Source organism: Procambarus clarkii, chromosome 6 (assembly GCF_040958095.1).
Source record: "Procambarus clarkii isolate CNS0578487 chromosome 6, FALCON_Pclarkii_2.0, whole genome shotgun sequence".
In the NCBI taxonomy this organism is placed as follows: Eukaryota; Metazoa; Arthropoda; class Malacostraca; order Decapoda; family Cambaridae; genus Procambarus; species Procambarus clarkii.
Genome location: NC_091155.1, coordinates 27,129,259 through 27,141,834, shown reverse-complemented (window position 1 = coordinate 27,141,834; position 12,576 = coordinate 27,129,259). Strand labels below are relative to the sequence as shown.

The 12,576-nt window shown below is 44.0% G+C and overlaps 1 protein-coding gene across 5 annotated transcripts in view; it reads left to right on the top strand.

Annotated features, from left to right (window-relative positions):
- LOC123754053 (breast cancer anti-estrogen resistance protein 3 homolog) overlaps nucleotides 1–12,576 on the top strand; it is a 166,942-nt gene that overhangs the window by 95,742 nt on the left and 58,624 nt on the right. For 3 of the 5 annotated variants that reach the window (XM_045736191.2, XM_045736190.2, XM_045736192.2), the window contains exon 3: nucleotides 4,803–4,914. In XM_045736191.2, coding sequence (XP_045592147.1) covers nucleotides 4,803–4,914 — 112 coding nt within the window. Of the gene's footprint in view, nucleotides 1–4,802; nucleotides 4,915–12,211; nucleotides 12,450–12,576 lie in introns of those variants that run through there. The other 2 variants (XM_045736195.1, XM_069307368.1) reach the window with 2 other exon arrangements.

Here is a 12,576-nt window from a genome sequence, read left to right as displayed (position 1 = left end):
TTATCCCCATCATTATAAGAGTAATAATAAATATATAAACCAACTCAAGTTAGCTATTCCTCCAAGGAGTGCCGGACCAACCGGGCTGTGGTGGGTATGTGGGCCGCTCCAAACAACACCCTAGTGGACCAAACTCTCACAAGTCGAGCCTGGCCTCGGGCCGGACTTGGGGAGAAGAAGAACTCCCAGAACCCCATCAACCAGGTATCAACCAGGTGTCAACCAGCTATTATGAGCCCGGTGACTCTCCAGCTCAGCTCCTCCGCCCACACTTGACACTCTCCTCGGCCACATTCCAACCCTCATACTTAACATTTCTCATGATCCTCTCACCTTCTCATTCCTCAGTGACCTGCTTCAGACGCTATGGAACCTTCCCAGACATCTATTTTTATTGACACTGACTTTTATTCAATAAGATTGACTAATATGGTGGATTTAAGTGGCGTTTCCTCTGTGGTTGGCATACAAGTCTCCGTAGATGTTCTCGTGCCAGTCGTGCCTTTGCATAGTGGCTTCAGGCAGTAAAGGGGGAAGCCTTATACTCCCCCTACCCTTTCTTCTTTCTATTTTCTTCCTTCATGTTCCCCTACCCCCTCCTTCCCTCCCGTCACGCACGCCTTACGGAAGGGAAGCGGAGTATAACCCATTCCAGGGCTGAGAATGCTGCAGTCTGCGTCTGTCAGGTGTTTGTCTGCACCTGGCAGCAGAGTTATCACCAGCTTCCTTGTCTGCCGAACCTTGCAGGGTCCTCCCGAGGCTGCACTCTCACAGTCAGAAAGGAACCAGCTCGGTGAACTTGATAAATGGTTTCTGTAACATCTACAAGTGGCTTGTGTTTCATTTAGACAGTAATGTAGGACGTGGGGAGAGCTTGGGTGGTACCGGGGGTCGGTGGGACGCCGGAGCCGCCATTGTGATTGGGTAATTTGACGTACCGTCAATACCATGCGAATTGCATTGTGTTGAGGTCCCATGCCCGTCGGTAATCGCCCGTTCTTCCGTCTGTTTTCCCCGCCTGTCTCGCCCGTCATTTCGACTGTCGTTCTTGTACCTGTCATGTTGATTACCGTCATATTGGTCGCTCTTTGTCCACCCGTCACAATGATTTCTGTCTCACGCTTATTCTCCTCGTTTCGTCTAGTTCTCTTCCGTCTGTCCGCTTCCCTGTCCAACTGTCTCCCCCTCCTCCCGTCCCAACTCCATGAACTGTAGGGTGAACGAACCTGTGACGCCGCGACTGTCGCTATGATTTGATTACCACTTCCCGTAAAACCTGGTACAGGTACCACTCCAGTTGGTAATATCGTGTCCCCCAGAGACAGCAGGTCACCAGTCATTGTTTCACTAAGTAGTCGTCTCATTCAGTGTGTCAAATGAGCGCTGTTAGTTGATGGTGATTGAAAACCTCTTTTTCTCTACCTCTCTTCTCCAGAGAGGTAGAGAAAAGTAGGTTTTTCTCTACTTCTCTACCGCCTTCAGCTTCTTCTACTCCTTCTTAGCTGCTTCTCCCCCCTCCTCTCCTTCCGCTCCGCCTCTCCTCAAACTCTATAAAAGACAAAGGCCGTAGAATTAAAGAATATACGGGCTCACCATAGCCAGTGCTACTTGGAACTTTTTGTTCCAAGTAGCGAATCTTAAACAACAACAACAGAATTACTCGCAGAGTGTATCCTGACCAATGAACACGTAGTGAACAAATTACACACAGAGATCACACTAACGTGATGCATCAAATGAACAAATCCACAAGGGCCGTGACGAGGATTCGAACCTGCGTCCGGGAGCATCCCAGACACTGGAACACGTAGTTTTAACGCAGAGAAAATAATCAGTGATATTCAAATGAATGTTTTAGCTGCTCAAGGTTATTATCAGGAGAAAACACCAAGACGTGTCGACTTATAAAACTTAATGTTAAGAAAATACGCTAAAGAAAATTTATTTGAGATTAAATTCCTTTTGGATACCATCACGCTTATTCTCAGCATGAAATGTCAGCATTTCAAAACATGATGCTGTTGATATGCTTACAAGGACAGCCTGTAGTAGACCAGTAATAAAAATTAATATGGGTGTATTTATATTTAATATTTAAATTAATATCTGATTAAAATCTCTTACTGACCTAACAAATTCACAAAGATATGAAAGCTGTAGCATTAAACATTTAAGATGAATACTGTTGTTGTTATAGATTCAGCTACTCGGAACAAGTTCCAAGTAGCACGGGCTATGGTGAGCCCGTAACTTACCTGGCACAGGAGCGGTGCCATGAATACTGTGAGGAGGCATTTATATATATATATTTGTTTTTTTTTTGAGATATATACAAGTTGTTACATTCTTGTACAGCCACTAGTACGCGTAGCGTTTCGGGCAAGTCCTTAATCCTATGGTCCCTGGAATACGATCCCCTGCCGCGAAGAATCGTTTTTTCATCCAAGTACACATTTTACTGTTGCGTTAAACAGAGGCTACAGTTAAGGAATTGCGCCCAGTAAATCCTCCCCGGCCAGGATACGAACCCATGACATAGCGCTCGCGGAACGCCAGGCGAGTGTCTTACCACTACACCACGGAGACTGCTTATATGGAACTAATAGAGCAAGAACTCGGCAATGTGATGTTATAGTGGCCAGAATACGCCTGGGATATAGACGTATATGGCAGCTTTCTCAAAACTCAAATGTTGAATTTGAGTTGGTGAGACGTGTCAACTTTGTGAAAGAGAAAACATGCATTCCCTTGATCATTATATTGTAGTGTCTCATATTAACTGACTTTCGCCCCCGTGGTTTGAGACGTTCTGAAATTAGATTAAGATTAATCAAGATTAACAATGTAATACACCAGTTATGTAATGCATGTGATATTATAACTTGAGTTTATAAGAGCCCCTTACTAACCTTGTGTGGTTGAGTGCTTATAAACACACTAGTTTCTATAGCAGCTATCTTACTTAAGTGGCCAGAATACGCCACACACACACACACACACACACATATATATATATATATATATATATATATATATATATATATATATATATATATATATATATATATATATATATATATATATATATATAATATGTCGTACCTAGTAGCCTGAACGCACTTCTCTGCCTACTATGCAAGGCCCGATTTGCCTAATAAGCCAAGTTTTCATGAATTAATTATTTTTCGACTACCTAACCTACCTAACCTAACCTAACTTTTTCGGCTACCTAACCTAACCTAACCTATAAAGATAGGTTAGGTTAGGTTAGGTAGGGTTGGTTAGGTTCGGTCATATATCTACGTTAATTTTAACTCCAATATAAAAAAAATTGATCTCATACATAATGAAATGGGTAGCTTTATCATTTCATAAGAAAAAAATAGAGAAAATATATTAATTCAGGAAAACTTGGCTTATTAGGCAAATCGGGCCTTGCATAGTAGGCCGAGAAGTGCATTCTGGCTACTAGGTACGACATTATAATATATATATATATATATATATATATATATATATATATATATATATATATATATATATATATATATATATAATGATGTGGGCAAGCTGGTTAGAATTGCATTTCACATGAAGTTGAGTACTCAATAGCAAATCTATTTTTATAAAAGAATGTCTGTATTTTCAAATACATCAGACATCAGTGCACGAGACATCAACATTCAATAAATCAAATTGTGCAGCCACTGGTATAGGCACTGTGACTACGTTTTGAGAGGCTCTGGTGCCATATCTCAGAATGACATTGCCACATCTCTCATACGCACGTCGCACACCCTCTCGTGTCACATCCCTGGCACACTCCTGCCACATCCCAGAGAGGCAACTTGGGGTGAGTTATACGGAATAAGGAGGAGTATTGATTTATTTACAGAGCCCCGGCTGGCCCCGCGGCGGTGGAAGGTATCGATAAGGGGAGTGGCAGAGATGTGGCTGGCGACTGAGAGGGGAAAGATTGGGGAGGAAGAGAGGGGTCACAGGGGACGATAAAGAGAGAAGTACGTAAATAAGAGGCAAGGAGAGAGAGAGAGGGGGAGTAAGGAGACTGGTGAGGGGTGAGATAGTTCAATTTTAAGGTAGGAAATATGTACTGCATAAAACTAGATTATCCTCACTTAGAAATGTATTACCTTTAACCGAAAACATATTACTCGTCTGTGTATATAACCCACTGAAAATATAGTTGTGATAGGAGGAGAAAATTGCAACTGCTTCGAACTTCATTACCTGAAGAAGGTTTCGAGAGTTGTTTTACTCCCCGGCCCGAGGCCAGGCTCGACTTGTGATAACTTGGTCCACCAGGCTGTTGCTTGGAGCGGCCCGCAGGCCCACATATCCACTACAACCCGGTTGGCCCGGGTTGTAGTGGATATGTGGGTCTGCAAGAATCTACCTAAGTGCTTGTTGAAGAAGTGTACCTTTGTTCCGGCAGTATTTGTAATGCTTGCTGGGAGAGTGGCACCTCTCTACTCCCCACTTACAGTGTCCCCTCTGTATGTTGACCAGACCACATACTAGATAATGAAACGACGGTGACGTTTCGGTCCGTCCTGGACCATTCTCAAGTCGATTGTCCGAGGCCACAATCGACTTGAGAATCGTCCAGGACGGACCGAAACGTCGTCGTCCCTTCACCTTCAAGTGTGTGGTCTGGTCAACATATTTCAGCCACGTTATTGGGACTCATCATCCCCCTCTGCATTAATGATTAATGCGTAATGCGTTGTTAGAGAGTTACTAGAAGTGTGTGTATGTAAGTTACAGCCTGCCCTCTGTTACAGGACATCCTGTACTACGACGAGAGAACCATCAGGGAGTTGGGAGTGAGACACCAGGCTCACCGCGTGAAGATAATGTCATCCCTCGCCTCTCTCCGTGCCAAATGGGAGAAAAGTAAGTACTTTTCTCACTCTGGTCCCATTTAAAAAAGTATAAAATTCCTTCCACTCCTCTTTTGTGGCAGGTGATTTTTAATTTTATGTATAACGTTTCTCGCCTCTTTGATGATACGAGAAACATATCCACATTGTTTCTTTAGGTAAAAAAAAAGCCCATTAACAAATTATTTGACAATATGTTGTAGGCTTAGTGACACATATGTGCACTGTGTGTGTGTGTCTCTCTCTCTCTCTCTCTCTCATATTGGCTTCCATATAATTAGTTTAACTTTTTTAAATACTTGTACTAGTAAAGTAACTTTGACTACAATCACACAAGTGTCCACATAGGTTAACTGCCAGTTACAACAGTGCCAGTCTGTGTGGAAGACCGTAACCACCAGTCAGCTGTTTTTGTCAGCTTAACGAGACCGCTCGTTTAGCCTCCACGGCATCACGAGCGTAACGAGGTAATTAGACAATCTCGCCTATTAGCCCCCAGCCGAACCAGGACGGTGTCAATATTTACCCAGGTAAAGCAAACAAAGCCACCCTCCTCTTCATTGGTCTGGGAGATGCCATTATATATATTATATTATATTATATTATATTATATTATATTATATATATATATGTGTGTGTGTGTGTGTGTGTGTGTGTGTGTGTGGGGATAGGGGGATCTGCTGCATGGGTAACAGCTTCTCCATATCGACCTACCCAGGCTTTGCGCCCTGGAGAGGACACTACAGCCTCGACAACCAGAGTACAACTCCATAGTCTCCCAAGAGTGCAGGATGTCCATTACTATATATATATCAGTAATATATATCAGAAAGATTCCTTCCCGTGAAAGGTTCGAACCTTAGACTGTCAGGAGCTTATAACCCACTAACAAGTCGAGTATTCTGACCACATGATCACACATGACTGTTCAAAAGCCATTGGTAGCCGAGGCTATTTCCCCAACAACCCGACAGCACTCAGTGGCCACAGATCAGCATTCGTTTTTATCACATCAGTTCACTTGATCTGTCGCCATCGAGTGCTATCGGGGACCTATATCAGTCAGGAATCGAACCCGGGTGCTTAGACAGCAAATCCCGAGCGCTGTTCGTTTTGGTGTAATTGTTTAACTGGCCCTCAAGGTCTGTCCTAACTACACGTGACGCCATTACCTTGAGGTGCTTCCGGGGCTTAGCGTCTCCGCGGCCCGGTCGTCGACCAGGCCTCCTGGATGCTGGACTGATCAACCGGCCGTGTGCGGGGTCTGAGCGATACGCCTGCGTGTCTCCAATCATATATTAGATAATGGGGTGGAAAAAAAAATTATTTTTATTTCGGTAGATTTATTTCGAGGAGGGAGGGTACTGGGAGCAAGACAGGAGGTTGTGGTTTATTAAGTCTGTGGTAGCGAGTGTTGACCTCCTGCCCCCCCCCCCCCTCTGGCCGCAGCCCACTTCCTTTCCCCCCCCCCCCCCTGCTCAGGTGAACCCATAGCTTGGATGTGGTGTGGGCCCCCCCACACTCTCCTGGGGCTCGGCCACCACTGGCCGTGAGCCCATTACGAGCACGACCTCCACCCTCACTATGGGAGCTGGACCTCCACCCCTCACTGTGGGAGCTGGACCTCCACCCTCACTGTGGGAGCTAGACCTCCACCCTCACTGTGGGAGCTAGACCTCCACCCTCTCACTGTGGGAGCTGGAGAAGACCCGTCCCTTGAGTTGTATCTTCACCCTAATGTTGCACTTCAATATCACCCAGAAAACATTTACCATCATCCATTAAGGAACTGATCCTTCACCCCCCCCCCTCCCCCTTCCCCCACCCACCTGGAACCTTGACTCCATGGATCATTCCAATTAAAAAAAAAATATTCATAATAGATGGCAAATTTGTATTTCATTTGATTTACGAGAAATTATGAATACTTTATTCATTTACACAAGACAAAGTTTCAATAATTAGAATAATTACGTAGGCAATTATTTTAATTATATACTACATATTTAAGACAAGACCGATCACGAGACGGATGATGGTGAATACATGATTATAGACACCACGAGAGGCCACTGACTCATATCACAAGGGAACCAAGGAAGATAGTTATATGCCACTCGGCCCAGTTGGGGTTCTCAGAACACACACACACACACACTCATGGTGCTGGGAAATCTTATCTTCTATTAACAAATGAGATTTATTAAACACAGTAATGAGAGAGATACAGTGGACGTGAACGCGTTTACTTCAGGAAGGAATAACGCGAGAGGGTCCCGGTGGATTCTGGGAACAAGAGGTGTTCCCCTCTGTACGAGCAGGGAGCATGTGGAACATATGGTCCCCTCAGTGTACGAGCAGCGAGCATGTGGAACATATGGTCCCCTCAGTGTACGAGCAGTGAGCATGTGGAACACTGAAGAACACTACAGGTTTTAATGTAGTCGTATGATAAGCATAGATATGATAGGAATGATTCGATATATATTATGTAAATTATAACTGTGAAACAGGGCCCAATAGCTGAGGATCACTTCCTAGGAAACTAAGGCAGATATGAAATACATTCACAAATATAATACAAAACAGTGAGTAAGGAAATAAAGAGATGAGAAAGAAGACAAAGAACCAGTTCTCATCTAAGCATCATCTCTCAGGCACTGGGAGGCGGGAGAGCATAAGAGACGTTGCTACCTTAAGATTACCTGGTGTTCAAGGGTTCAATGACCCGACCTCAATGATTAGACCTCCTGGTTGGCGTTTTGCGTGTCTTGCATAACCAAGTCATGTCAGTGTGTTGCGTGACATCTCAGGTCATGTCAGTGTGTTGCGTGACATCTCAGGTCATGTCAGTGTGTTGCGTGACATCTCAGGTCATGTCAGTGTGTTGCGTGACATCTCAGGTCATGTCAGTGTGTTGCGTGACATCTCAGGTCATGTCAGTGTTGCATGACATATCAGGTCATGTCAGTGTTGCATGACATATCAGGTCATGTAAGTGTGTTGCGTGACATCTTAGGTCATGTCAGTGTTGCATAACATATCAGGTCATGTCAGTGTTGCATGACATATCAGGTCATGTCAGTGTTGCATGACATATCAGGTCATGTCAGTGTGTTGCTTGACATCTCAGGTCATGTCAGTGTTGCAAATACCACAATCACTACTTTCTACTAGTCCCCCCACTTACATCTACCACTTCCCCCTCTCCAGGTACAACTACCCCCTCCTCGTCTCATACGTCTACCACTACCCTCCTCTTCCCCCCTCCCCCCCCTCTCCCTCGGCATGACTCAGTATTCCCAGTTTACCGGTGCGCTGTCCTGTCACGTCGCAGACTTCCGGTGACAAGCCCATCAGGAACCGGTAGCGTGCCGCCTTGTCTCAACCGGAAGGCGGGACATCTGTCAGTGGGCGGCTGACGACAGAGGGCGGGGTGTGGGTGGTGGTGACACAGGGCGGGGTGTGGGTGGTGGTGACACTAAGACTAAAGAGGTGTTACTGACAGTATGTAAACATATATACACTATGCTATTGGGTGTATACAGTTTACTGGTATACAGTATATACTTTGATATCTAGTTTTTCAGTATTCTCTGTGTATGTAACTGTGCAGAGTCTCTTGTGTACACTGTGGCATACAGTATACAGTACAGTATATACATTGTGAGTGAAAGGCTTCAGAATAAAACGCCCTGATTAAAACGTCCGAATTAAAACGTCCGGATTAAAACGTCCAGAATAAAACGTCCCAAATAAAACGTCAAGAGTTTAACGATAAGAACGTAACACTCCAGACTAGAAGGGAGAGTTCAACATGTTCCAGACTAAAACGTCTTACTCAAAGAATTCCAGATTACTGAAAGCTCCAGTCCAGAGGATTCCAGGCACAAACGCTCCAGTTCCATTGTCGTTTTCATGTCTCGTTTGCCTCGAGCCTCGTTAGTCTTTTATCCTAGTTTTGTGGACAGTTGGTTCCCGAAGGATTGTGGTAATTACAAAAGTCACAGTAACGAAGTTGGAACAGTAAAAGTCACAGTAACTAGGCTGGAACAGTAAAAGTCACAGTAACGAGGCTGGAACAGTAAAAGTCACAGTAACGAGGCTGGAACAGTAAAAGTCACAGTAACGAGGCTGGAACCTTAAAAGTCACAGTAACGAAGTTGGAACAGTAAAAGTCACAGTAACTAGGCTGGAACAGTAAAAGTCACAGTAACGAGGCTGGAACAGTAAAAGTCACAGTAACGAGGCTGGAACAGTAAAAGTCACAATAACGAGGCTGGAACAGTAAAAGTCACAGTAACGAGGCTGGAACAGTAAAAGTCACAGTAACGAGGCTGGAACAGTAAAAGTCACAGTAACGAGGCTGGAACAGTAAAAGTCACAGTAACGAGGCTGGAACAGTAAAAGTCACAATAACGAGGCTGGAACAGTAAAAGTCACAGTAACGAGGCTGGAACAGTAAAAGTCACAGTAACGAGGCTTCCTATTCACCCACATGAGACAGCTCTTTATTTACACCTAAGATCATTATATCAACCCAAACTCGTGTAATTTTTACACTCATTTACTGCAATAAAAGAACGTTGAATGTTTTGTGCTGGGAGGAGAAGAGAGAGAGAATGTTGAACGTTGAGCAGGGCAGTAAAATGTTCCTGGGCTGCATAGCTGTCTGACATTCCACATTCCGTGGGGCTTATCAGCCACAACGACTCGACTCTGTTCCTAATTGGGTGTAGTTGCGTGAGAGAGTTCTCCTCCATTTGAGAAAAACAGGCGAAATATTCCTTGATAAATACAAATATATTTTTAGTTCTAACGTACATATATTCGAGCATCTATAGCTATCTGTAACTATATACACCAGCCCGTCTCTTCCTTGTTATGCATAGGCATAACGAGGAAGATGTTGAGAAAATCAGTAGGAGTCATTGTGAGGATTCGAACCTATGGACCGGGTACTACCAGGCAATACTACCAGGCAATACCTTGATACATCACGGTAATGGGACGTCTTGGTGTACAAGGAAAATATTAATTACATATTATATCAACACAGACAAGAACACGAAACAATGGATATCAGGTGGATGTGGATATGTGCTGTGGGATCCCGGTAGTACAGTCGGCTTCGTTCGCGACGCCCAATCGATAATTCCGGGTCCGAATCCCGGGCGGGACAGAAGTTTTTGGACACATTTTCCTATCACCTAATGGGTCTGTTTGAATGACAGGACTACTGATGAGTGATCTTTACGAAGACTGAGTAAACAAGCTTCGTGCGGGAATTTTGCTGCCAACATCAGATTTTACGGTGACTCCTGCCGACGGGTTCACAGGAGGACTGCCCCTTTATTAATTAAATAACTTATCAAATAACAAAATTAAAATTCTGCCCCAAATAATCCTTAAGACATTTTGTTGACATTTGAGAGAGGTGCTAAGCGCCCAGACAAGTACTGAGCGGGTCTTTTGTTTTGCTAAATTTTCCCCGCTGAATACCCCTGATATTACGTCTAGTACTTGTATCTCGTTCAACATTCAGAACGGAATATAAGTTATAAGACGGTAAGACATCTTGAAACTTCTGCCAGACATCTTGAAACCTCTGCCTGACATATGAATAGAAGTGAAGTGGACTTTCCCTGTTTATCTAGAAACCCGTCTGACGCCACGAAAGTCGTCTGATTATCGTAAAACCTCACCTGACGCCACTAGACACTGCTTGAAATTCAGTCATGCGCTCAGACACCCGAACCCCCTAACCATACCGATAGAGTCAGCAAGTCTCATCAGAATCTTCAGTGTTTACCATTTTAGAGCCGTCTTGGGTTAGAGATGGAAGCTCTTTCTCTTACGGCTGCTGGACCACCACCTGGAGTGGGTTCTGGGAGTTCTACACCCCAAGCTTGGCCCGAAGCCAGGCTGGGCTTGTGGTAACTTGGTCCAAAAGGCCGTTGCCTGGAGCGGCCCGCAGGCCCACATATCCACTACAACGCGGTTAGTCCGGCATTTCTTGCAGGAGCATGTCTAAGTTAGATATGGACGTGGGGCTTCTGGAACACATGCAAAATACAGTTGAAATATGCACAGACTTGACGAAAGAGAAGCACAGACCACAAGGGAAGAGCACAGAATACTCGGACAATATACACACACATATAATACAAATGAGCACATAATGCGTGCATGAGTACATAGAAAAGGAGAAGATTGGATATCATCATCTTAATAAACGGAACAAAGAGTAGTAACACTGTGTAACAAATGTTTCTGTGTATTGCTGTTTTATGATTGGTTATGGCCTGGTCAGAGACTGGGCCGCGGGGGCATTGACCCCCGGGAATCAACGCAAGGTAACCTCCCTACGAATTGTAGAAAATGGCTGTTATTCCCGCAAACTTTGCTTTAACCTGTGCCTCAGACACCTTAAATTAAGGAAGACGTCTTGAAGGCTGGCGACTCCTTATCTAGAGCCGTGACACACTGTTTCGCAAGTGACGAGCCTTCATGCACCTCAGGGAAGTGACGGTGTATTGGAGTAGCTGCTTATACCCTTCAAAATGTGGGTGAATGATAGTATAATTCATTATTTATACGATTAATATATATAATATAATATAATATATATATATAATTAGCTTATATTGAGGGCTTCCACCAATCTTGTGTGGTTTTCAACCCAAGGTAGAATTGCCCCAACGCCTCAAAGATGCACCCCTGCAACAATATCGAATATATGAAGAAATTAGCAGTTTGCTAGCAAGATACTGGCTTTAGGCATAGTATATATTTGCTCTATCTAGAAATCCAACATTCTGCCTGTAACTCATTTTGTATGTATATACGCGGTATGTATCTGCCCGAAACGCTATGAGTGTTAGTGACTTTTCAAGTATGTAAAAATACCAATGTTATGTAATCTCACAAACCCATTGTACCTTCTTGTAAATAAAATGATTATTAATATTATACTTGTCTCTAAATAAAAATTGTCATTATCAAGATAATTTAGTTACCGTGCTTATGGACTATAAACAGTTTTCTTTCTTTCCATCGTGTGTATCCGTTTTCTGTGATGGCCCGAGACTGAGAGCGAAAACTGAAGCATCGTTCAGCTGGGCGTCATTGATTTACACGTTGCTATGGCAACCGCTGTGGCTGAAGCTGGCTACTTTGGAATAATTTTCTCGTTTCCAACGCCACGACAAGAAAATTAATGTTTACACAAGATGCCAGTTTGTTACAAAATTGTGTATAATTTTTAAAATGGTAATTTAGGTGTATATGAACCAAAATGGGTGTGATAGAGAAGGTTGAAGAGGATGAGCGAGTGGAGGGTGGCCGTGCGCAGCCACTACGCGCATGGGGGAGGTTCTTGGAGTGAACAAGTGCGCGAAAATCACACAACATTACTACAAGTGGAGCTTACACCGAGGGGAAGTGAGGGAGTGTGTTTGAGGCCCGGGTCTCGCCGCTCGCTCACTCAATTACTCTTACAAGGTGTGTTTTAATACAAGCTGGAGTGATTGGGTGGCTATTTAGCAGGTGATGTGTAAACTCCCTTTACCACTGTTGAGTGCGTGAGGGCCACAGTGGCGTGTGTTTGGTGAATGGGATAGTATCCCTTCCCTTATGTGTGTGTGTGTGTGTGTTTGTGTGTGTTGTGTGTGTG